Source organism: Hemibagrus wyckioides, linkage group LG06 (genome assembly GCF_019097595.1).
Source record: "Hemibagrus wyckioides isolate EC202008001 linkage group LG06, SWU_Hwy_1.0, whole genome shotgun sequence".
NCBI classification, from domain to species: Eukaryota; Metazoa; Chordata; class Actinopteri; order Siluriformes; family Bagridae; genus Hemibagrus; species Hemibagrus wyckioides.
In genome coordinates, this window is record NC_080715.1 from 23136045 (window position 1) to 23162602 (window position 26558).

The 26558-nt window shown below is 40.4% G+C and overlaps 1 protein-coding gene across 2 annotated transcripts in view; it reads right to left on the minus strand.

Moving 5' to 3' along the window:
* Window positions 1-1568: 1568 nt before the first annotated feature.
* The window catches only part of igsf3 (immunoglobulin superfamily, member 3), a 126939-nt gene continuing 101949 nt past the window's right edge, over window positions 1569-26558 (minus strand). Inside the window, exons 7-9 of one of the 2 annotated variants that reach the window (XM_058392110.1) lie at window positions 8936-9346; window positions 6077-6493; window positions 1569-5884 (exon numbers count right to left, since the gene is read on the minus strand). In XM_058392110.1, coding sequence (XP_058248093.1) covers window positions 5634-5884; window positions 6077-6493; window positions 8936-9346 — 1079 coding nt within the window. In that variant the 3' untranslated portion in view covers window positions 1569-5633. The remainder of the gene's footprint in view (window positions 5885-6076; window positions 6494-8935; window positions 9347-26558) is intronic. The other variant, XM_058392109.1, reaches the window with a different exon arrangement.

Here is a 26558-nt window from a genome sequence, read left to right on the forward strand (position 1 = left end):
ACAACCACAGCAGACAGCCTCATCTATTGTCCCTGACAGCTGGAGCGGAGTGCAGACTCTCTCTCACTCACTCTCTCTCTCCCACACACACACGCACATGTCTTAATTACCAAGTAAATTGTGACAAGTCATTCATGTGTTCAATGACATGCACAGAAACTCTCGTTTACAGACACTACACAATAGTAAATACATACATACTGCACATGCAATCCTGGAGTTTCTTTATTTTTCTTATTTTCCAAAGCTCTTGATTCTGACTGGTCAGAAAAGGTCGATTAACTTCTTCCATAGAAATGACTTTCACAGGATCTTGCATGGGAGACACTACACAACAGCGGGAGGACACATTTATTTATCTTTTATGGAAGGAGACTCCAGTGTAAATACTTCGTAGCAGAGTCACAGCTGTGTTTTCAGTTTTAGTCTAAGAGACTGCTGGTTTTCCACAAAAGTAATTGTAACAATCAATATATTTAAAAAAAACATGTCATTCCTTAAAGAATAAAAAAATCGGTAGCATTGCCAAACTGCTGTGCTGGAAGAGAAATAGAGCAATTCAGGATACGCTATTCTAAAAATCAATTCTTGTTGTAATGACGCTGCAGTGGTGGATTGTTTTTCTTGAACAGCATGGATTATTCTTGACTGCTCACTACTATTACCACCGAAGGATACAAAATCAGAAGAACTAAATGTGGAACTGATTTCTCTCAGATAGAACTCTATGATCTGTTCTTATATTAACTGTATAATATAAATATGTGGCATATGAGATATAAAAACTTAATCAGAGTAATAACTCCAGTTAGATCTTTCTAGTCACTTGGTAATAAACATTTCTCGATTCTGTCAGACCTATTTCGTTTATTAGAGTTAAAATGGTTTATGTTGATTGTTCGAAACCATTTAACTAGCATTGTAAGATCTACAACATCGACGCAATGTCAAATTTAAGGAAGATATATCAAAAGACCTCTTTTTTTTGTGTTCGGTCTCGCCATTAGGAGCAAAGAGCAGGCAGGATGAAGCCCCTCGTCTGTTTCATAGCTTAATATTTCTTGTCTCCACCTGGACCCCAGCACATCAGTCAGACCCAAATGAGGGTCCTTGCACCTCATTCTCAACTTTAATCAGCTGCCACCTGACACATTATTCCTGCTTTCTTCAGGGCATCTGGGTGCGTAGAGGACACATTGAGATAAAGGTGCTGCATGGATCATTATACACTACAGTCTAACATGATGTGTGTGTAGTGTTCCCTACGGTGTACACACAAATACAGTGGAATAAAATGAGCTTACCACATGGCTGTTTTTGTATCTTCGGCTCGATCAGCTCGCGGTAATCAGAGGCAGAACAGGGCTTTTTTTTTTTTTTTCCTTTATAACAAAGCTACAAAAACACATTTCAAAACACTGTGCACTGAATGCCTTTATTGCAGTAAACTGACAGAATAGTGCCTTTTCATGATAGCGACTGCTACAGTTCAATAAAATATATTTGTATATATATGTATATATATGTATATATATATATATATATATATATATATATATATATATATATATATATATATGTGTGTGTGTATGTATATATATAAACTACCAAAAGAAAACATATTACAACAAAACACAAAGCATAAAAAGGCTATGATTTTTTTAACATCAGTGCACTATTTGTATAATTACAAAATAATAATAATAATAATAATAATAATAATAATAATAATAAAAACACAGCACTTGAAAAAGCATCACTGGCTGAATTGAACACATCACCACAATGTATTATTTTTCAAATTCCACAGCTAATCTGGAGTCAGTACACAGCCATGACATGCAGCCCTCAGAACACATCTACAACACTGCGAGGGTGTTATGGGTCTGCTAGTTACGCTGAACTACAAAAACACTAGTTTCGAGGAAATCTCTATAGCTCGAATGGTCGGCAGCACTGCAACATCGCACAGCGGTGCCACGTCCTCCATCTCCTGCAACGAGAGCAGACTACGGCCAGTACACATCCACACGGGCAATATCATCCTATTGCAAATTAACGTGAATTAACACTGTCTGCATGTGAAACCGCATGTGTATGTGTTATACATAGCCTGCAAAGCACAAAGTAAACAGGGAATGGTTTTAGAGACAGGAAAAGAAAAAAAAAAAAGATCAATTATAACAGGCGAGTTTCCCTCAGGTTACTGAAGAGAAATGAGTTCCCATAGGGTGGAAAAGCCTCCAGGCCTCCAAGACCCAATTTATAACACTCCTACACCATGCAGGAGATGGAGAGGGCGGCAACAGTCTGGTGTGATGTCACGATATACGATGCTCAAGAGTTCAAAACATCAAAATGCCTCCTCGTCCATCATGCACTATACACTTTGACACAATTTAAAAGAGAAATAAAACGAGCTGACAGCTTTGTGTGGATGATCGCTCACAGCCCACACAGTCTGTCCCACTCACAAAGCACCTCCCATAATACCCTCTGCCACGGCACGCAGTGGCTTTATTGACCAAAAGTCCACGTGAAAGGCTATCTATGCAAACTGCTCAAGTTTACACAGTCTAAACTAAATGTTTTACAGTACATTTCAATTAATAAAAACAAGACAACCACAAACTTCAAGTGGATCGATATTGTAAGTCTGTGTTTTTGTGTGAATTTACAGTGAAGATTGTTCGGATACACATAGTTTTAGTGATCACGTGTGAGGCCAGAAAGGACCAATCCAATGTAGCGCTGCTTTTTCTACTGAATGGGGAGAGGGACATGAACTTACTGAACTGCATCTAGCTCTCAACAGATAACACATGCCGTGTGACACTCCATGGGCAGGGGTTTTAGACCTTACAAAAAGATGTGGCTAAAAGCATGAACATTTAAAAAAAAAAACGTTCAATCCACACTAGAACTCGCCATACCTGCTAAAGTGTAATTCATACATCATCAGACTAAAAAATAGTTAAAGCAATCCAGTTTTAATCTGTAATACAGTGACAATGTACTTCATTGTCAAAACTCTGGCAGTGTAATAACTAGGAGCTGCTCCAGCTGTTTCAGGGAACAAACACAAGGGAGGTAAAAAGAAAAAAAGAAAAATTTTGAAGGCTGTTACCAACATCTCTACAAACTGTAATGTATGATTCATTTCCACATAACAGCTACAGCAGATTATTTATTTATTTATTTTTGTCATTGGTGAAATCTTTACTTTCCTCAACAGCTAGGTTGGTTTCATTAACCTACAGTCATTTCCAAAATGCTCAAGCATTAGGAAAATTCAGTGTATACTATTAATACCAATAATACAGTGTATGAAGCCCTAAATGCAAAGTCAAGTTTGATGCTGTCACTAGGTCTTTTGAGTAACAGCTAACTAAGAATACAGGGCTAGCATGCTAGCTAAGGACCAGGGCTAACTGAAGGAGAGCTCTGCTAGTGTCATTTCATTTTAGTGATGCTTCAACCACAATTTGCGTAGCAGTCACAATTTGCGAATAAAAATAAGTATGATTGTTGTCGGTCACAGGGACTACCAGACATTTTTGAGTGGGGATATGAGCTCTGCCCATTCGTGTCATTTCTTTGGCTACACCTCTGGAAGTAGCTAATATTATTTCAGGTTGAATTAAAGACCTTAAGAGATAAAAGGCACATTCTGCCTGCGCATGTAGACTCATTTGCTGTGTATTAAAAAAAATGAAGGTAATACATTTTTAATGTGAACTCCAAGGGCATAAAGAGCACAAAATACACCTCCCACAGGCTTTCAGCATTAGATTATTGTCAATTTACTTCTAAAATGGGTTTAAACAAACCTTGACCTAACAGAAGTTCAGTGTGCTGATGTATAATGAATTTCACTGCTTTAGAAAGAAAAGGTATAATTCATTGTTGCCTTATGCACCTCAATAAGCAAAGCAGCATACCCAAGGGAGGTGTATTCATGCTCCCTCTGCACTTAAGAATATCAAAACCACTTCCAACACGACAGAAAATTATGTTTGATGCAATTTCCCTTTAAAGAGTTATTTAGAGAAATTGATTCAAGAATAATTAAGAGTTGTATGCAGCCATAAAGGAAATGGAAAAATTCTATCCCTTAGAAGACTGGAGCAGTGTTTTTTTTTTTTTTATCTTGGAGTTTTATAGTGATCTTCTATATCTTGGAGTTGATACATATTTAATGAAGAATCAAAGTCACTGCAGTAAGAACAGCTCTTTGAACCTAAATATTCCATAAACCTCTAGCACAATCTGGGAAGCTATATTTACATAGTAAGTCTAAGCCTAGAGGCTTTTGCTGTCCTTCTGGACCACTCTTACAGGGAACAGATAAAACAATGAAAAGGTCTTGGCACTAGGATTGTCCCATGTATTAGAAATGTCTTAACAGGCTCTCTCGAAGTCTCAGTCTCTTGTTTGCAATAGGCAGTTTAAAACTGAGGAGACACGGAGAGAAACCGTCTCACTACGTTCAAGTCCCACGCCTTACCTGGACTCCATCAGAATCTTTCCCCAGTCTTCACTCAGCCTAGCACTACACGTTTATGGGTGATGGGTGAAGTATTCACAGTAGGAGGTGAAACAGTGCGATGTTTCTTACAGCACACATGCGCACATCGCATAGACACCTCAGAGGCCAGCAGTCTGGAGTCATTTTAGGGAAGTAACTAGAAATTCCCTGTTCTAACGAAGTCCAGAGAGAAAATAATAATAATAAAAAAGAAAAGCACAATGGTGAACAAAGCAAAAGCATACCACTGCAGAACACTAGTGATGAAAGAACAGGTCAGAGCAGGAATTTGACCATCTCATTGTGTAGCATCCTCCTTTCTGATGTTCTCCTGAAGAGGAATGAGGGTAATGGGCGCTAGTCATAGTTTGTGCACATGGACATGTTTGTTAGTCTTCAGCACTGAGAATCAGCCAAGTCTTTGGCAGTGAGGATGAGTCTGTTACAAAATGCAGTGTTTCTAGACTCAGCAGGAGGTGACGCATCTCTCTACCCTCTGTTTTATCAGTTAAAACAGAGACAGGTCTGAGATCAGTTCTGTGGCTCCCTCCTAGTCAAGATTGTAAGATCACTGCCATCCTTTCCAAGATTTTATCACCTGGTGGAATCACACGTTTCTGCCTGTGCACTGTTTGTGCCTGATAAACGTTCACGGGCTAGTGCTGTGAGCAGCCAGTCTGCTGAAATAAGAACCAGGTGAACAAAACATATAATGCTTCTAAAGAGGTGAGCACCAGCCTTCATCAATTTTGAAGAAAAAAAAAATATTGTTCATACCACACATTCAAAAGAGAGAATAAAATCACATGTAATCCTTTACAGAATACGTTCTTCATCCATATCAAGTCCAGATAGTGGAGCGTGAGAATGATACAAAGTAAATCCTTGAAATAGACAACCAAACCAAACGTCTAGGCTTTTCCTCTGGCAGCCACTGCAGCCATGACCATGTCAACTGAGTAGGTGTTCAGTCAGCCATATGGAGGGATTAACAGGGCTGAGTCAGGAGCCCACAGCGCTCCTGAGGAACAGGAGAGATAGCAAAAAAACGGAGAAAGAGAGAGTGAGAGAGGATGAGTAATGACGGGCATTCTTTCTGCCCCTCTTACTCCACAGAGCCTGGGTGGAGGCTGAGAGCAGGGGGGTCCAGGCAGGTGGGGGAATAACTCAGGTGAGGCTCTTTGATCCAGAGCAACGGCGCACCGTTCTTGCCTTCTTGATTCTTGCTGGAACTCCGGCTCTTGTAGCGCACCAGCAGAACAGCGATGAGCAAGATGCCAAAGATGGGGAAGGGGTAGAAGAAAACGAAATAGAAAAGCGAGTTGTTGGAGCACACCACTGACTGCAGGGTTGAGACTGTGGAAAGAAAGAGAGAAGTTTCAACAAAGGCATTATTCATTACATAGAAAATTGGCTATTGCTAAAAAGAGTCAATAGAAGGCTCATAAAAAATTGATTTGACTCTGGGGCAAAAACAATATTTATTAGTCATAAGACAGAAAAGCAGACTGAGCTGTAACTTATGGAGTACCTAAGTACTAAGCATACCTTTCTCAAGCACATTAATGATGGTAGCCCCGGAGTTGTTTGTGGCGAGGCGATACCAGGCGTTGCGTGGGTTCAGGAGCCACTCCTCTACGTGACAGTAATATTTTCCTGCATCTCCTGGACGTGCTCTTTGAATGGTCAGGCTGTAGAGGTCTGAGGTAGTGCGCTCAAACTGCAGTCGGGAGTTGTGGCCTGGCTCCTCCATCGGACTGCAGTTCCCATTGCCGAACACAGCGTCATGGCCGATAGAGAACACGCACTCCTGTTCACCTTCTCCCTCTGAGCGGGACACGTACCATGACACAGAGAAGCGCGAGTCTTTGGTGGACTGAGAGGGTATGCTGCAGCCCAAACGGACTGATCCATATTCAGACACTGTGATGTTCGACTCGGTCTCCTCCACTTGCAATTTGACGGCTATTGTGAAAAGACAGAGAGCGGGGAAAAAATTTCAGACTTCACATCTAAAAGGACTGGGAATAAAAGACAGCGCTCACATATTCACAGAAAAAAAAAACCCCCACTGGTCTATATTTGAAATATGAAGCAGGTGATCACTTTAGACGACTCCTAGATATTGTAAGGAGAACTTTGATTACTGATAACTGATTAAAAACGTTTTGCCAGTGACAAGTGTGGGCCATGTACCTATAAAAGTATTATGCTAATATAATTTAAAATGGATGCAAAGGTTATTTCATACAACAGCTCACACCTAAAGGTGTCAGAATTGTCTGGTTCGATGTAGTACACCGGCACCTGATTAGTCAATGCATTAACACTCATTAAGAATAAATAAATAAATAAATAAAATCACAGGTTTCTCTCAAAGGATCGAAGCTGTGATGAGACTAAAAATACCACCAAGCTTCTTTTCTCTCTGAGCTCACAGTCTGCTCATATCTCCTAATGATAAAGCAGAAATATGTGGGATTAAGGCAGAAGATGGAGGATCAGGTGACCTTTTTTTTATCTATCTGCTTTTAAAGACCATTCTGGAAGCTTTTCCAGCATGCCATGCACCCATGCAATTTAATAAGAGCTTACTCTTATCCCAGGGGAAATTAGGTTAGACTTTTCAGCACATATTTAGATGTATATTAGGAAATGTGAGCTCCATGATGTGTTGCTCGATAATAACCGAATTCTTCAGTGAGCAGAGGTGTTTCCTGAGGCACGGTGCTGAAATGGAGGTTACGCAGAGCAAGCTGCTACAATTCTCCTAAACACATTTGTGTTATAGAATATCAAATTAAGTTCCGGGTAGAGCGAGGTTTCCCAACCTCGTGACTTATTGTTAATTTGTGAGGAAGGGCAGCAGAGAGCTGGGAGTCAGCTGGTCAATTGAAGAATCTGATTCATACAAACATAGCAGTACTGTTACTGTAGCTCCAATACAATTTCATCATATAAAACCGATTTAAGAAACCATGTACAGATTATTTCCAATTAAAAACAGAATTGTATAAAAACACAACTGTATACTGTAAATAACTAATATAAACCAGATAATAGAACATTAGCTACAATTTGTACAGTTCTACAGCTGTTCTACATGACAAATGAAAAAGATTATAGCTGTAACTAATCAACAAAGTAGGTCATATACCATAAGAAAAATAACTGGTATGTAAATATGTATGTATATTCACACACACACGCACACAATGTATATTTTAGATTCTATTCCATGTTTCCTGGCACTGAAATCTAACAGATGATGATAAATGTGACTTTTCCTGTTTGACAGTTTTGAAATATTCTAAAAACATAAGATTGTGTGTCTTCCTAGAACTTTTGTTGGCATACAGAACTGACTTAGCACAGCTCTAGTCATATACCACAGCCAGATTTCACTGTGGGACACGGATGTCTAAAAAAGTGGATAAACTAGATTTTAAAACACTGCTGATGGTGTAAGGTATGGGAAACTACATCTGTGGTGGTTTAATTCATATCCCTTTGTCCTTGCCAAGGTTTGGTGAGGCACAGGCCAAATGCTGTTTCCTCTGAATGCTAAATGGCTAGAACAGCAGGGATGTGCCTCATCTGCGTGGGGTTCGGGCGACCCTGGAGGCAGTGGATGGTCGGTAAAAGAGTGTACCCTGAAAGCAGGGAGGCAGGGATGAGTTCAAAGGCCCTGAGGGACCCCAGGGTGCTGATGTCCCTGTGCAGGTGTCTCTGACCTGCAGGGTTTAGAATACTTAAAACTGGAGATGGGATAATAAGCATGACTGTTTGTAGCATGGTTCCTTTAGGGGTTGTACTGGAGCAGTGTGTGCTGTTTAGTGCTACTTACTGCCTACTCATTACAGGAAGTCTGCTCTGTCTTCTCGATAAACTAGGTGAACGTGTCCTTAGGGTTCGTGCCTCAAATGGGAAGTTTCCCTGCGACAGCTGATGCATATATGCCTTTGAGGGGTCTCTCTGTCTGTTATAAGAATAGTAATGATTCAGCCTGTGTGTGTATATCTGATCGCCACACCAGCCTCTGGGGAACGATGATGTCAGGCCACACTCCATCTAATCCTCTCTGTGCCAGGGGAGGCAGATGGCTATAGAAACCCAAGGGAATGAAACACAAACCTACTGGTGATTGTGGATGACAAATGCCAGCTTAATATTGCCTTAAGCACTGGGTTAATGGTTGGATGGAAGCCAACAGGAAAACCACCCTTTCATTATATGTGGAAAATATTTCCTAGTTTTTTAATGAGCTGTTTATGTGGCCACTTCATGGCTGTCTCTCTGTGTGTCTCTAGGATGCCAACATGAAAAGTGGCCATTCAGCTGCCTAATAAAACATTTTCTCGCTGTCATTGTACATTACAAGCCTTTCTGTGTCTCTCTCAGTCTTACCTGGCTGCTTGATCACTACATGTGTGGAGCCAGAGGAGTCACGGGCCAGGCGGTACCACACTCCATCGGGATCAGTGAGCCATTCCTCCACTAGGCAGTAGTAGGTTCCGGAGTCGCTGGTCTCGGCGCGGTGCAGTGTGAGGCCATAGAGGCTTGGTGAGAGACGTTCGCACTGGACGCGGCTGCGCAGGCGCTCCTCCTCAGCGTACACACCATACTCAAACGCCCCGGTGCGCTCGATCTTCAACAGCAACTCATCAGGCTCAGTTGCCGCACCCTTCCGTGCATACCACAGCACGGTGTGCTGAGACTCGGCGCTCGTCTGGGATGCAATGGAGCAGTTGAGGCGCACACGGCTGTCTTCTACAAACTGCAGGCTCTGGTTGACCTTGTGCATGCGCAGCTTGCTCACTGGAAAGAGGCAAACATAGAGATGAATTAGATGTACAGGACAGGAGAGGATAAAAGAAGAAATAAGATGTCAGAGGAGGCTCTCGGGAAAAGCAGGCCTGCCGGCTTCTACGCTGCTTAGATCGGATTACGTACAGGCGCGTCAGGTGTGACTGCCACAGACACTGCCTGCTATTTCACACTATGAGAGGATTTAGGAAAGCAAACAGCATGGATAAAAACATTCTTAAGTAAGCAGCATACTCACATTCACACAGAGAAGCACATGTGCCTGAATGTCTACATTCACCAAATTAGTGATACAAATGTAAACTTGGTACAAACAGGAGCAGATGTCCTGCATGTGCAGATCCTGTTATACTGGCACATGCAGGCCGAGCAGCCTTCCAAATACACACTAAGCATCTGGTCTTACATCACACAGTCAGGGCTCTCCTGCTAAACGTATAAGGGCCCAAGAGTCCACACACACACACACACACACACACACACACACACACACACACACAGGGATAAGCACAGCTGCAAAACTTAACATTTTCGCTCTTTTTCATGCTTTAGTGATTCTTTGCGAAAAATCCAATTTTCCACTGACACTTTGGGGCCATAATCCCTGTAGCACATCTTTGACTGCAGTTTCAGTGATGGACAGAGCTTTAGCCTAAAGCTTACAGCATTTTTACAGCACAAGAGCAGCACCACATCCTCATGCTTCTAACATGCAGGCCAAACTGTCTGCCCTCAGCAAAGCCACCTCTAAATCACTGTACAGTACGCAGCTCAAGACCCAAATTCCCAACATGCATGAGCTTTACTCTGAACCAAAGCGCACTCCCACTCACTAACATCCTTCTGTCTATTGAACTATTCTGAAAAACCATTGCCCAAAAGGTGAATTACGTATGAATTACAGCTGAAATAAAATGGAATCATTAATTATTAAAAAGCAGTAAAAATCTACACACTAATGGATTAATGACTTCATCAACAACAGAGTTTAAAACCAAAGTTTCAACACTCATTATTCTGTATTTAATTCTCCGTTGAGTGCTCTCTCTCTCTCTCTCTCTCTCTCTCTCTCTCTCTCATACACACAAAATTGTCTATATTAGATATAAAAGCAATTGTAAAGTAAAACTGTACTTGTAACAGAGATTATAACTACATAATTGTAAAGCTGACTAAAATAAAGACCTTGTCTCAGTAGTATTACATGCTCTCTAAGAATAATGAGGCTGAACTAAATGGAATCAATGTGTGTGCATATCTCTAAGTCTTGCTAAGCTTCTCAGATGTTTAAAGCATTTTAAGGAGAAAAAAAATACTCTGTCCCACATTATGAGCACTGTTTCCTGTGTCTGATAGCCAGTGTATAGGGAAATGCACTCCAGAAATGAGCTTTCAGCCATTTGCCAGAATGTCCCAGAGAGGAAAGGTTTCCAGTCTGGGTTGCCACTTACCGAAGCGACTCCCGAGGTTTTTCCCTTTCTAATCTAGATTGTAGAGATGATATTATTAAATTAAAAAAGAAAGGCTGGTTCATCACCAGAGCAGCAGAGTGTCTGTGACACAAATTCAGTATGCACGCTGATATTTAACAGCACTTTTGGCAATGATTTGGCCTTTCAATTCAATCATCGATACGAGCCAAAAAAAATTAACACAAGATTCATACTGTATATTACACAGAACGGGGTGGACGAGTCACTAGCCGAGAAGTCCAGAACAAGTGTGTGGGCTATTGTTATGATTACTTGTTATTGCTCAGTGGACAAGACAGTTTAACAACCAGAAGAAAAAAACCCCACATAATTTTTTCATTTGGTTTGTATGTTTAAAAGTAAGACGCAGTGCAATGCTGTCACTATAGCATGCGCTACTCCATCAGAATGATGCAGTAGTCTATGTTACTGCACTACACACATCATGAAGCACATAAGACATGTACTGTATGTCTGATAGATGAGCTTATATGAATTAGGAACATCAAGATTATGGAAAACAAGGAAAAAACAAACTAACAAAAAAACCCTCCTGCTCAGAGCACACCATGTATTACTAACTTAACTAGTGAAATAGCTTGCCGTAAATTATGACCTTATTAGCTAACACTTTAACATGGATGTTTTCTCTTGCCCTGTGGGTGAGCTCATGAATCGTTGATTTTGGGTCTATTAAGCGACCTTGTTATACTCCCTTTTTAGCGGGTTGAATTATGCTAACCTGAATTTCCACTGCGTATAAAACATTCGTCAAATCAACATTTAAATAAGATTTCAAATAAAACTTAAAATCTACATGAAATGGATATTCGATGCTCTACATGCAGTGAAGTGCTGCCGCAAATCTTGCCGGCGCAGGAGAAGAGACAAAGGAGAAATACTCTGAATGGAGAGATGAGGTGAATTGTACTGTTTATTGAGAAGAAAATTAATAAGATAATTAAGATCCAGTGATTACGAGCATCAGAATCACTACTCTGCATTATTTCCTCGACAGCTAGCTGCTCAGTGGTCTCTGTGTTACTGACCTGAAGACCTCAAATCCCAGAACCACTGAGTGTCGAGCTCTTGCACAAGACCCCTAACCTTCAATACATAGCTGAATTGTAAGTGGTTTTGGATGAATATCTCGACCATATGAAAAAAAAAACCCCTAAAAATAAGACTAACCACAGGCAATTTTCAAATATACAGTAAAATCACACCATCCAATATTATATATATATATATATATATATATATATATATATATATATATATACACACAAAATATTTATATTTTTTTACAGGGAGCTATGGAAGCAATTTTTCACTCTCAGATCTGTTTTTTTTTTTTTTTTTTTTTTTTTAACATCCCAAATCAAATACAATATGAAGAAAGCCATTAACCCACACTGCTGATAGACAACAGTTCAAGCACTACCTCTCCAGTTATTAAAGATAATGGGACAGCATTTTCAAGAAAGGTCCCACTAATTTCCAACAAAGACTTTAATCAATAGGACATCACTGTGGATAATGAAAATGGATTAGGACAGATTTCTAACAGCTGAATCAGTGTGGAACTAAGCTTGTGTAATATTAATCACTGTCCAGTCGCCATTGCTGAGCGACATTTCCAGTAGCGAGATGATAGGTGGTTATAGATTAAAAGTCAAGTTGTTGTGAGTTGTATTCCTTATTATTCGTTACTAATATAAACACATAAATCTGATTTCATGTCTCTTACTAATATCGCTTGAGAGCTATAGCTAACCAAGCACAATAAGCTGTACTGTCCATTACGGGTTTCCAGATAGCCTTGGTAATCAGATCAAGTCTGTGTGGGACCCAAGTGTGCCTTCGCAGGGTTGATTGTTTGGGGCATAAATATGCAGAGTTATTCTGATGGGAATATGTGCTTTGCATGTAAACCTCAGTTTTAATCAGCAATCATACATCTGCCTCTATTTTATTAGGCATGTGCCAACACATGCTGACAGCAATAATAATGGCCAGTCACCACAGATACAGAAAGAGAGAGAGAGAGAGAGAGAGAGAGAGAGAGAGAGAGAATGAGAGAGAATGTTACAGGAGATCCATCAAAATTAATGGCAGATGAACTACAAAGTCAGGGGTCATCAGTAGCCGGTGACTCATTTCTCATTAAACCGTCTCAGCCTTATTATAGTCTTTTCATAAGTGAGAGTTGAACAGGCACTGTGTTTAACAAACACTGTCTGGCCAAATGTTTCTGAACAGCTGACCATCACACTGATTTGAAGAGATTAGTGTATAAGAATTCTAAACAGAGCCCTGACCTCAACTCCACTCACCACCTTAAGGATGTACTACACCCCCAGACCTCCTCACCCAACATCTCACTAATGTACTTGTGGCTGAATGAGCAAATCCATATAGCCACACCCCAAAATCTAGTGGAAAGACTGAAGGCTATTATAACAGCAAAGGGGGAATTAAATCTGGAATAGGATATACCATGCATAATGGTATAGGTGTCCACAAACTTTTGCCACCCCCCCATACCCCCCCCCCCCTTCACTTCCTCAGGCTGCCTTATTGCTGTAACTACATCCCAAAGGGATAAAAGTGGAGAGATGTTAATTGTGTAAATCCTTGAGCATAAATAGTAGTGGTGTGCCATCGTCTTCTAGTTTCCAGGGTTACCGTGTTTCCCTTGACAACACAGGGCGTGGTGCGAATACCTGAGGGAGGCTTTGCTGTGGATCCCACTCACAAAAGACCTAATTAAACACTTATAGAACCTTCCATAACGTAACTAGGCATGATTAAGTAAGTTAATTAAAGCAGAGTCTAAACTCTCTGTAGGAATTGCACTGCATTTTTTTTTCTCCAATCGATGACAGAATGAGTGAAATCGATAATAGGATTATTGAAAAAGCAGGAGCATGAAAAAGCACAGCATGGGAGTCCTGGTCAAAAATGAAGCAAATCAAGCAGCATATTCAGAAGGCACAGTGTGTGATGAGAGCTGGTGTGAAGCAACTCTGACAGATGGGAGGGGGGTGTTGAAAACGCAAACACTAGGAATGATTAGAGTGCATTTGTGATTTTCTAAGAGACTGTGTTAGACAGCGAGATTCTACCCCTTCTGAGTGCGTCCAATTTGTCGTTAGCTCTGCTTAATTGCCAACCGCGGTGCTCTGCCGAGATAAAGCTGCTTTTCATTTAGTTTATTGACTGAAAATGTTACAAGCACAATGTTCCCAGATAAAGCAGCTTCTTTCTCAAGATTAATGAATAGAAAATGAGTTTATTTCTGTTCATTCCAGTCATGTAAACATACAACAAAATTGACTTTTTCAAGCCAAAATGAATGAATGCAAACACTTTATAGGTCATTCTGAAGTCCTTCCTGAAAATATATGCACGTTTTCTCAAGCAGTAGGGAGCTTTGCTAACTAGACTATTTTCCTCAGCTTCAAGTTGCTCTGACGAGAGCCTGTCACATTACTTACTGAAAAATATGCAACAGTAAAATACATGCGAGAGCCATGCTTTTTCACAGCGCCTCCAATTCCATTATGCAGTCTTTCAAATGCACAAAATAATTAGTCAGTAGGAATAATAACAGTATGGTACAGTAAGACTGAACGATGGCCAAACAGACAGATGAATATGTTTTCAGGACAGCCAGTCACTGATAATCTAATCATATACTACGTCATGAATATTCATCAGTTTGAAGCAGTCGCTTATTTTGCCGTTGCAATGCCACAAGGTGTGCTGGAAATGGAGTGCCTTCTGTGTGTTCTTTTCTCTGAATGCTTGCAGATTTGCTGTAAACTGATTTGTCTGGTGCGATGACAGCTGCAGGTCGTTCAGTACTGGAGCAATTGAAAAGCCGACTAGAGGAGGAGCATGAAGAAACTTCAGAGTCGAGGAAGACAGCAGAGATAATACCAAGGAAAGAAGTATAAAAGGGAAAGGAACGATGCTGCATTCGATTAAAGGTAGTGACTCGTATTTTCCCCAAAGTACAAGTAGGTAAAACAAAAGAAAACACCCATTAACTCGGAATAACTTGGGACGGTTTTCCTCAAACCTCAGCAAATGACATCAAATCAACTTCGGTTACTTACAGCACGAACAAGTATTGGCTTCAGAGCAAAATCAACATACTATACAGTTCACTGCTCTAAGGAGGTATATATTCATTACAGTTAACTGGCTGGATTGATGACCAAGTTGAACATGGAGGTGTCCATGTGTTTAAATTCCCACTTCAAACTCCTGAGGTAAGTTGATTGCAGAACAAGTATGCAGAGCGATAGTTACAGATGGAAAGGGTTAGTAAACTGACCCCACAAGGAAATGTCCATCTCTACTATGGACAAACTTACTAGCCAGTGTGGATAAGGAGAACGGAGAAAAGCAGTGCAAAAGAAGCGGCAGGAAGGTCTCAAATATGAGCAGAGAAGAAAACATGGAATGAAGATGAAAATTCTGAAAAGCTTAAAAGGTTGACCATTGCTGTAGCAAGAAAAAAAAAGGTCATACAATTTGGCCCCTCAGCCCACAATCACACCACCACAAAGAAAGATGGCCAAGTTAGTGCTCCACATCCGAGTCCTTTTAGCTGTTAACCCAGGAAATGAATAGATGTTCAAGGACTCCACAGAAAAGTCTTGCTTCAGCTGGTCAAATCCACTTCTGTAGTGGGGGTTTATCAAGAGGGTAGATTTGTAGCAGATCCTGTTGGTGATGAGTGAGGAATGTTGCACTGGACGGACCTCCTGCCCCGACTACTACAGAAGCAGAATGGACCGCTAATGTCTATGCTTATGATTCCAATAAATCTTTGATTCTTTTGTGTCGGCAGCCAATTTCCAGGCTTCTTCTAGACTGTAATTAAGACCGGGGTAATTATGTGGATTTATGCTCGGTCAGGGAGTCTGGAAATGAGCCCCTCTCACACACACTTCTGTTCTCCATCCAGTGACGAGTGTCTTCCTCCATTCCGCTTGCCCCGGAAACCACTGCGAGCGTGCTCATTCTCTATGACAAAGAAAGAAAGGGACTCTGTCAGGTCAGGGGAGCTCTGATTCATACTGCTGGAAGACACAGCGCATAATGAGGCCTATGTGATCTATTTGTGGAATGAGATAGTATGGCTTGGATGTGTAGTCATCGAACAGACACAAAAGCCATTTATAGGCATTCTTTGAAACCATTTTGGTTTGTCTGTGGGACGGTATAGAAAGTGTCATCAACATGCACATCCATGCATGGCCGTTCACACTAATAGAATTTTTTTCCACCAGACAGTACAGCAAGGCACTGTAACAAATTTGTATTTTGAATTTAATATTTCTATTGTCGAGTGAGCCTTGAGTTTGGTTACACCTCCAGGTATCAGGCATGCTGAATCGAGACACAGACTTGAAGCTATGAATAGTGTAGATCACAAAATTGTCACAATACCCATCCTCATTGCTAGTCCTCCCCATTACTATTCACCAACCCACAACCTCTAGAGATTTCCTTTTACTTTCTTGCTATTATGTGATGCTAAACAGGCAGGAGTGTTCAAGCATTGTACACATAGTTCTGGATTATTAAGTGTACCATGTTGTACCTTGTTATAGCCGTACCTGGACACTTCTGGTGGAAAAGAGCTACAATTAAAAATACAAACATACTCTGGAAATTCGACAGCAGTGTTCTGAGACAAAAAAAAGAAAAAAAAAAGAAGGTGAGACGCTGACAAATAAGAAAGGAAGTAAGATATTGAGGAGAATGGGGGCAAGTTAATATATCCTAAACACCTTGGTGCAAAACTGAGAGGAAAAAAAATTCTCAAAGAAAGGAAAAGAGTCAAGTTGAAAAACTGGTAGTATGTAATGCTGATATTGAATATTTACCTGGTATCAATATTTACCTGATTCTATGCAGAGCTGTTGACCTAGTGATAAAAATATTCCTTTAAAGGTTAAGTTATTTAAATAAAACATCATTTCAAGATGAAAAATGCTAATAAATAAAGAAAGGGCAGCGTGAGTTAGCAGATGCTGTGAATGTTAAGTGTGTGTGTGTGTAGGTTAAGGAAGACTCTGATGCTCAGGGCTGACCTTGAGCACCTCCACAGAGACAATTAATCACTGAGCTTTTATGAAATGATTTTCCAAGTGAATGCGTTAGAACCGTACGTCATCTATCTTCCACCATGTTTCTGTGAATGTCAAAGAGCAAGGTCTATTGCCGTAGCAGCCGGATGGAAAATAAGGCATCAGACAAAGTGCTGGTGATTAAATTAGGAGCTTTGTGGAGAGAGACTATAGTGACGTTGCCTAAGGCAAGCTGTTGGTCATGTCACTCTGCCATTATCAATGGCCACACAAGCGTCATCATATTTCTAATGCATCGAGAGTCAAACGGCTTCATTAGCTCCTTAGATGGCCTTGAGGCGCTCACTGTCTATTCAGAGGAGAAGCTTGCAGGTTGTTGGAGAAGGGAAGGATGGGTAGACTCCATCTGGATACTACAGTGGAAACATGACCTGGTTAAAGTAACCTAGATCCTCTTGGAAAGGAACGAGTAAGGAGCCAATTGAGAGACAGAAATAGTGAGAGAGAAAAGGGGAGGACAGCGTGGAGCATTAGAAAAAGAAAAAGTTACAGGCAGAAAGAAGGGCATGATGCCCTGAGGCAGGCTGCAGTGTGTTGTAGTCAAGGACTCCGCTCTTAATGAAGACGGACAGCTGAGTTCCATTTGCAGGAGACAAGAAGATAGCAGCTGTCATGGTCGAAACTCTCAATCCCTGACTGAGATATGAGGAGCCAGGCTGGCTGCCTACTGAACACTGGGTATGACAGGAGTCGAGGGCCTGGACCAGTCACTGCCAGGACGCATTTATGTTACAAGACACTTAACAGAAGCACGAGGCAGGACCATATTAATGAGAGAATGCATCACAGCACACGAGAGAGAGAGAGAGAGAGAGAGGAGGACATGCACAGTTATTGATTGATTTTAATTAACACTTAATTAGGAGCTAGAGATCAACACTTTGTTTTGTCTGTGAGAGGCATACACTGCAGATTGGAAAAAATGCCAATAATGTCTTAGGATAGAAAAGATTTCTAGAAAAAAAAAAGCCTGTGTTATTCTTCTTTATAGCACAGGCTTTTAAATTCTCAAATCTGTTTAGAAGGAATTGATTCTTGAAGTTTTAAAGGACAGTCACATATTCCTCATTCGAAAAGCATATCGTGTCTGTAGTTACTCATTCAGAGTGACATTCCATATAATCCATATAAAGACTAATAATACTTAGCAAAAAACTTAACAAAAGAGGTTATTTAATACAGAAAAAATGCTTAATTTTGATATCATTTTCCAGTGTCAGCTCTTTGTAATGGTCAGTAAAAGTTTTCACCATGAGAGTATCCTTAGGACAGAGGATATTGCAGGACTGTCTGTAACATGACTGACCGGTTGGCGAGGGAGTTTATAGTCGTTTATACCACAGGAATAGGAGATATGAGGAGCCTTGTGTAGCAGATATTCCACACCGTGAAATATAGCTATAAAAAGTTCGGTGTTGTTCTTTAATCAATTGAAAAAATCATAATAACTGGAAACTGTTGTAGTAGAGAAAAACAGAGCACTTCAAGAGTAACTCCACCTCATGTCAGGCCACATTATAGCATGCTTATTGATTTATTTCTTATAACAGCATGCCCTTTTATATTTTATTCCTTACCTAATAAAGGTGAACACACACACACACACACTATTAGTGTCAGAGTGTCTGACTTTATCCAGTCATGGTTGATTAAAGGTTGGAGAGGAACAACCTATTTTAATTCATGCTAGGAGGAGAGCATGCATAGTAGTTCAATTCACCTCAACAGCTGGAGCACTTCTGATTAAGCAATCAACTCTACAATAGAACACACACTTATATGGGAAGAAATGTGTATGTGTGTATGTGAGTGTATGTGTGTATGTGTGTATCTCTGGAGGCAATACTTAACAAGCTGGCAATAAGGTCAGGAAGCCACAGTGTAAAGATACCAGCGCTTGGCAGGGTTGGGCTATCAGAGCTGTCACACTGAGTTTGCTGATGTAGGTTGTGTAGTAACTCTTCTTCTATGGCTAGATAACGTTTGCTTCATATCTGAATGGACACTTCACATCCGAGTGTGTACGCGTATAACCGAGTGCTTGTAGGCGACCTGCGTGGACTCTGTAGCGCGTATGCAGGAATATTTTATTCCAGTTGCATTTCATTTGTCTCCCTGCTTCTGCCTCAGAATCACTTTGTATCCCAGAGAAAAGACATTAATGAGAAAATGTTAATATCCCATTCCTGAGCCCATCATTAATCTGAGGCTGCAGATGGCTCCATTAGGGCAGATCCAGCATTATTACTACAGATATTAGATTCTGTCGCAGAGATGGAGGACGCAGGGAACTTCCGCTGAGAGCTAGAGAATTGGACATGTGTATACAGTTATACCATAACCCCCCCCCAGATATGATAGGAAGACAAACTGTAATATTCGTATTTAGATAAAGAAGCTATAGTGTAAGCTGGGATGCCTGCTACAAAATCTGCTTCGAAAGGCATTGTTCTGTGCTTCTTGTTCAGGGAGCACAATGAGAGCTAGAGAAAATGAAAGACAAAAAGCGAGAGCACACATTCTAATGAAATCATGTCTATTTGAGTTTCCACCATCACGCTTGAGGAGATAAGCTAAGTTAATGCTAAGCTGAGTGAAAGTGTGAAGAGGAATGAGCAGTGATGGAGAACATCTCATACAGGGGGCATCTTACCCGTTCTAATTCGGCACTGCTATTGTGGATTGTTCTGCGATGAAGACTTTACCCTTGTTTCACACAAGAATTAGGAAAATGTGGGACTTTTGCAAGCTTTCAAATCAACACTCCTAATAATAAATGTGTGTTCACACCAGCTGTGACTGTGTAAAAAAAATCTGCATTCACATGCCATTAAAAAACAAAGAAGAAGAAAAAAATTCAGTGCTAGCTAACAGATTTTAGTATTTTGTGCGTTAAGTAATAAATAATTTACAGGGATGGACAAATGGGAAATTCATTAGGTATCACTGGCCAAATAAATGCTTCCATATCAAGTCAGGTCTTAGGTTTTAACTTAGATTGCTAACGTCAGAACTTAATTGACTAAAAAAAATAGTAACTAACGTCATGTAGTACCATGTAGTGAGCTAGTTAGATACATAAGTGCATTAATACAGATAAGTATAAATATATGTTCATTATCAAATTGTAAGTAAGTTTCTAAAGTAGCACATTGCTTTTGTGCCCTCAAACAGTAAGCAAGAACCTTTTGCCTATACGATGTGTTGTCCTGTCACAAGTATTATTTGAGTCGAACTCTGAGGTTACTTATAGCTGAAGTTTTTTAGAGCTGGACTATATTTGCTCAGTTTAATCACGGTTTTTTTCCACACACTTGCATGTACCTGATTAATTCACCATGTTAATTAACTCTACCATCAATCAGACCATGCCTTGAGCGATCTGTGTGTTTCAGCAGCTGCGTGGGATTCAGAATGGTACAGCAGCTTGTGCTGTATTTACAGCATCTCAGCAATATGCACAAGTATAAAGTGTTTAAACACAGCAAGACTCACCAAATCAGTACAGAGGTTTCCCCTTCTTTTTCTGTTTGCTTAGCCTGCTTTGTGTTGGGTTTTTATTAAAACACAAAATCGGCTTGTTTCAAGCGTCCAGTGTGTACGATCTATCAGAATAATCAATAATATTGCTCATTTCATAATCCACCTGCCTAATATCGTGTTGGTCCCCCTTTTGTTTCCAAAACAGCTCTGACCCGTCGAGGCACGGACTCCACTAGATCTGTAAAGGTGTGTTGTGGTATCTGGCACCAAGATGTTAGCAGCAGATCATTTAAGTCCCTTAAGTTGCGAGGTGGGACCTCCATGGATCAGACTTGTTTGTTTCCTTGGACCACTTTTGATAGATACTGACCACTGCAGACCAGGAACACCCCACAAGAGCTGCAGTTTTGGAGATGCTCTGATCCAGTCGTCTAGCCATCACAATTTAGCCCTTCGTCAAACTCGCTCAAATCCTTATGCTTGCCCATTTTTCCTGCTTCTAACACATCAACTTTGAGGACAAATTGTCTAATATATCCCACCCACTAACATGTGCCATGATGAGGAGATAATCAGTGTTATTCACTTCACCGGTCAATGGTCATAATGTTATGCCTGATCAGTTTCCATAATGTTTTAAACCAAGTGCTACAACAGGTTATTAAGGTCTCATAAATGGGTTTAACTCTGTTAAACCTCGACTTGTATGGCTGTTCTTCGATGCATCTTGTCGAAAATGTTTCTCCATTCCTTTAAACACTACTATGTGTATTTTTCAGACAACTCTCGGAGCAGGACAAAACCATGCGGCAAATATATTACGTACAAAGCCTCATAATCCACAGTAAGAGGTTTTTGAACTGGTAGGGGAGATATAAAGAAAAAAAAAGAGAGACAGATTCCTTTATGTCAATAACACTGATGGAAGCAACTCAGTTTAATGCCTTTGAAGAGCCTGTGATGATAAACTCACTTCAGAGAGCCCCAGCTGATTGATGGCAGCCATCCTGAAGGCAATGAGAAATGGCTGTGCTTAACAGACCACTCCCTGTCACTAAACACAACACATCAGCAGAGCTGAGAACGCAGCAACAAGTGCAGTCACTCACCAAAGTCCCACACCCACAAACGCTTGGATGGAGCTTCCGTCTATCAGCAGCAGTGAAGTGAAGCACTGAAATGTGCAGTTCTTTAATCATTACATAATTAGATTTCAAACTCGGTTGCACTCTTAATCACCTCACTTTTCATACCTCAGTAAATAATTAAATCTGCTCGTTTGGTTTGGTACACATAAATTAATAGGCTTAAGAAAACAAACTCTGGATCCACTCAAGACCATTTATGGTAGGCGGAGTAAGAAAGTTTGACGTTTAGAAACGGTTAACAAGCAAACCAGAGAGAGACGCAGGTTCACTTTAAAGAGAACTTGGGAGTCATTCTGAGAAGCCAGTATTTGGCACAATGTATCTCCATCAAGACGGTTTTCTTAAGATGAATATAAATAGTAATGCATGTACAGCCAATTACTGTAATGAAGACATAGTAGTTGCGTTTCCACTGTAAATGTGTGGTGAACTGGGAAAACCCTGCCCATGAGCATTTTGTAATATATATGGCTGTAGTTCTGAAAAGTACATTCTCCTGAAATCCGTGCCTAATTGGCATTAGCAACGATCTGAACCAGAAGTAAAGTGACCTCCAAAATGAAAATGGAGAAGACTGTTTAAAAAAAAAAAATTCAATTTCACCGAAAAACACTTGTATGAGCTAATCTAAATATGAATTAAAAATAATTACTGACAAATTGTAAACAATGGGGGGGAAATGTTATCACTTTGATTATCAGCTTTATCCATATTCTCTCTCATCACTCGATGCGTTTAAACACAAGCCTCATCATCTCTTCACTCAACAGATCTCTTTCTGCACTTACAGTTATACATAATAATCAGTGCTTATACATATAATCAGCGCTGAAATATGATTAGGATTCAGATTTATTATTTATTATTATTTATTCTCTTGACGAAATTTCTTCCTATTAACGTATTTCTTCTTATTAATGTGCATAAGCATCCTTCACTGTTTTTGAGGACATTTTGATATCTGGTATTTGAGCACAAACTGAACTGATGAGGGTTATGTGCCTTTCTCTCCAAAAACTCAATCATATCCTGGGAAAAGTAAATTTAGCTTCAAGGTTTTAGACATCGTTATGCATGCAGGCTGCAATTATTACTGCATTTTGCTGACCTGACTCCTTAACTTGATGCGATCCTTCCAAACCGCCCAAGGCAAGCATGTAAAATAGCTTGAAATAAAACATTTCAACTTTATATATTCTTATACTTTAGCAAGAATATGTGTGTTTTCTTAAAACAGAGGTGTCAGAGTATATTATTGGCAGAAAAAAATAATATTTAAAAAATAAATAAATAAATAAAAATAATTTGGAAATAGAATTTTTGTCAAAACCTTTTGGGGGGGGGGGATTGTTCTTCAGGTTTTTTTTTTTTTTTGACAAAAACAATATTCCCCAGACAAACCGCTATATTATATATATATATATATATATATATATATATATATATATATATATATATATATATATATATATATACACACACTATATTGCCAAAAGTATTCGCTCACCCATCCAAATAATCAGAATCAGGTGTTCCAATCACTTCCATGGCCACAGGTGTATAAAATCAAGCACCTAGGCATGCAGACTGTTTTTACAAACATTTGTGAAAGAATGGGTCGCTCTCAGGAGCTCAGTGAATTCCAGCGTGGAACTGTGATAGGATGCCACCTGTGCAACAAATCCAGTCGTGAAATTTCCTCGCTCCTAAATATTCCACAGTCAACTGTCAGCTGTATTATAAGAACATGGAAGTGTTTGGGAACGACAGCAACTCAGCCACGAAGTGGTAGGCCACATAAACTGACGGAGCGGGGTCAGCGGATGCTGAGGCGCATAGTGCGAAGAGGTCACCAACTTTCTGCAGAGTCAATCGCTACAGACCTCCAAACTTCATGTGGCCTTCAGATTAGCTCAAGAACAGTGCGCAGAGAGCTTCATGGAACGGGTTTCCATGGCCGAGCAGCTGCATCCAAGCCATACATCACCAAGTGCAATGCAAAGCGTTGGATGCAGTGGTGTAAAGCACGCAGCCACTGGACTCTAGAGCAGTGGAGACGCGTTCTCTGGAGTGACGAATCGCGCTTCTCCATCTGGCAATCTGATGGACGAGTCTGGGTTTGGCGGTTGCCAGGAGAACGGTACTTGTCTGACTGCATTGTGCCAAGTGTAAAGTTTGGTGGAGGGGGGATTATGGTGTGGGGTTGTTTTTCAGGAGCTGGGCTTGGCCCCTTAGTTCCAGTGAAAGGAACTCTGAATGCTTCAGCATACCAAGACATTTTGGACAATTCCATGCTCCCAACTTTGTGGGAACAGTTTGGAGCTGGCCCCTTCCTCTTCCAACATGACTGTACACCAGTGCACAAAGCAAGGTCCATAAAGACATGGATGACAGAGTCTGGTGTGGATGAACTTGACTGGCCTGCACAGAGTCCTGACCTCAACCCGATAGAACACCTTTGGGATGAATTAGAGCGGAGACTGAGAGCCAGGCCTTCTCGTCCAACATCAGTGTGTGACCTCACAAATGCGCTTCTGGAAGAATGGTCAAAAATTCCCATAAACACACTCCTAAACCTTGTGGACAGCCTTCCCAGAAGAGTTGAAGCTGTTATAGCTGCAAAGGGTGGACCGACGTCATATTGAACCCTATGGATTAGGAATGGGATGTCACTTAAGTTCATATGCGAGTCAAGACAGGTGAGCGAATACTTTTGGCAATATAGTGTGTATATATATATATATATATATATATATATATATATATATATATACACACACACACACACACACACACACACACACACACACACACATACATACACCTCTGGAAAAAAATAAGAGACCACTGCCTAATCTCCAGATTTGAACCCTATTGAAAACCTCTGGAATGTCATCAAGAGGAAGATGGTATAAAGTTCCCCAACAGCAATGTGAAAAACTGGTGGAGAGCATGGAGCCAAAACGCATGCAAATCAGGGTTATTCCACCAAATACTGATTTCTTAATGTTATTTAGCCAAAGTATTAACACAATTTGTTTACAAATTATTTGCATTGTGTTTTATTTGAGTTATTAAAGCTCTGCAAATACTGCATGATCTTGGGTTATTTTGATGTGTGGTCATTTCCTTTAAATATACACTCTAAATAACAATAGTTATATTTTGAATTTAGGAGAAATATTATCAGCAGTTCACAAAAAATTAAACAAAACTGTTCATCTCACCAATACATGAACCTGTAAGAAAAAAACATTGATTGATTATTTTGCAGTGGTCTCTTATTTTTTTCCAGAGCTGTGTATGTAGATAAATCTCTAAAACAGCAGGTCATGTGGGTCGTTCCTGTATTGCTGATTGGATGAAAGAAGGTAAGGCGTTTTAGGTTTTCCTAAAATACACACACACACACACACACACACACACACACACACACACACACAAGGGTACTCTCTAATCCCGTTGTTGCTCTGTGAAGAAAAGAAATCTCTTATCTCTGTTCATGATAAAAAACACACAGGCGTTTTGCAGAGATGGGAGTCACAGATGTAAGCCCACACTCTTTCTTGTCACATAAAGGAAGCTCGCCTCATACATATTGAAGGGCATTTCTGTAAACATGATTTAATACCTCGCAATACTGCACCCAGGCAGACCAAGATGGTTTCACACCTCATGAGCTCAACCTCTTTTGTTTTAAAGCTATTTCTCCTCACAACTGGCATGTTGAAAAATGTCAGATGGTAACATTTAAGCAGATGTGTATAGCATTTGCGTATAAGAAAATGGCAATGCGAGCAAACAAATGGTCTGCATCATCTTGTGATTCATATCTCCAAATGGAGCACTCACAGTAGGAGTGGAAAATGTGATTTCTAGGATAAAGACAAAAAAACAAAACAGGCACTCTGAGAGAAGAGTGGCACCAGGGATTCTACGAGAAGCCTCTCCCTTTTTTCCCCCCACTTCACAGCCAATCGAATGCTCTGATGAACCTGGTACTTAAGTGAGTGACTGTATTGTCAAGGTAACTGATCACACTGTCACGCAGCAGCACAGTGATATTGTGGTGTTCAGGTAGAACAGGCCAGATGACTGCGCCAAGGATCTGACTGCCGGCTTCAGAACTCCACTAGTGCTATGAAATACCATTGAGAATGGAAATCAATATCAGGGGCAGCACTTTGTTTATGATAGTAAGTTTATGAGTTTTGTGAGTAGAGCTGTCTGGAGTGAGATGACCAAACACCCTGCACATGTACCTCATTGTGTAATTTAAAGAGTGGCTGAAAACAGGCTGTGGTGACACTCTTTAGATAGAGGAAGAGCCAGTGCTGTTTTTCTGTTTAAAGGATAAACAGTATATTATGGAGGGTAAATGATTCTTCACATGACTTATCAGGCCCCACAGTTCCTATTCAGGAGGTAAAGCACAACACTCCACCCCATCTTTTAGACTACAGGCACATCTGAGAAGTAACAGATGCTGCCTACTCAGGATGTAGACTCAGAGACGGGAACACACTGAGTCATATCCAAAATAAGTGTTTGCATAGAATGCTGCCTTTTAAGATCCCTCTATGTGGCTGATTTTTTCAAGGCTACATACTCTATAGCACAAGCGAGAGGAAAAATTGTGGACAAATAGGTTATTTGTCATTTTTGCTTAGAGTTTTATTTCTAGCAAGACATACCTGGTGCATTCCCAGGATATGTGTTTTATTATCTCCAGTGATATTTTATTCCATCTATTGTTAACAGACTTAATGAGCGTTTAATGAGATATTGGCAAGGTTGTGATGTATTGCAGCCTTTGAAGCTGAAATAGTTTCCTTGCTGATACCTTTGTAGCGATCAAAGTGTTGCCTTCTATCAGACTGGGACATGAGACAGCATCTGCATCAAGGCATCTAGGATCCTGCGTTCTGAC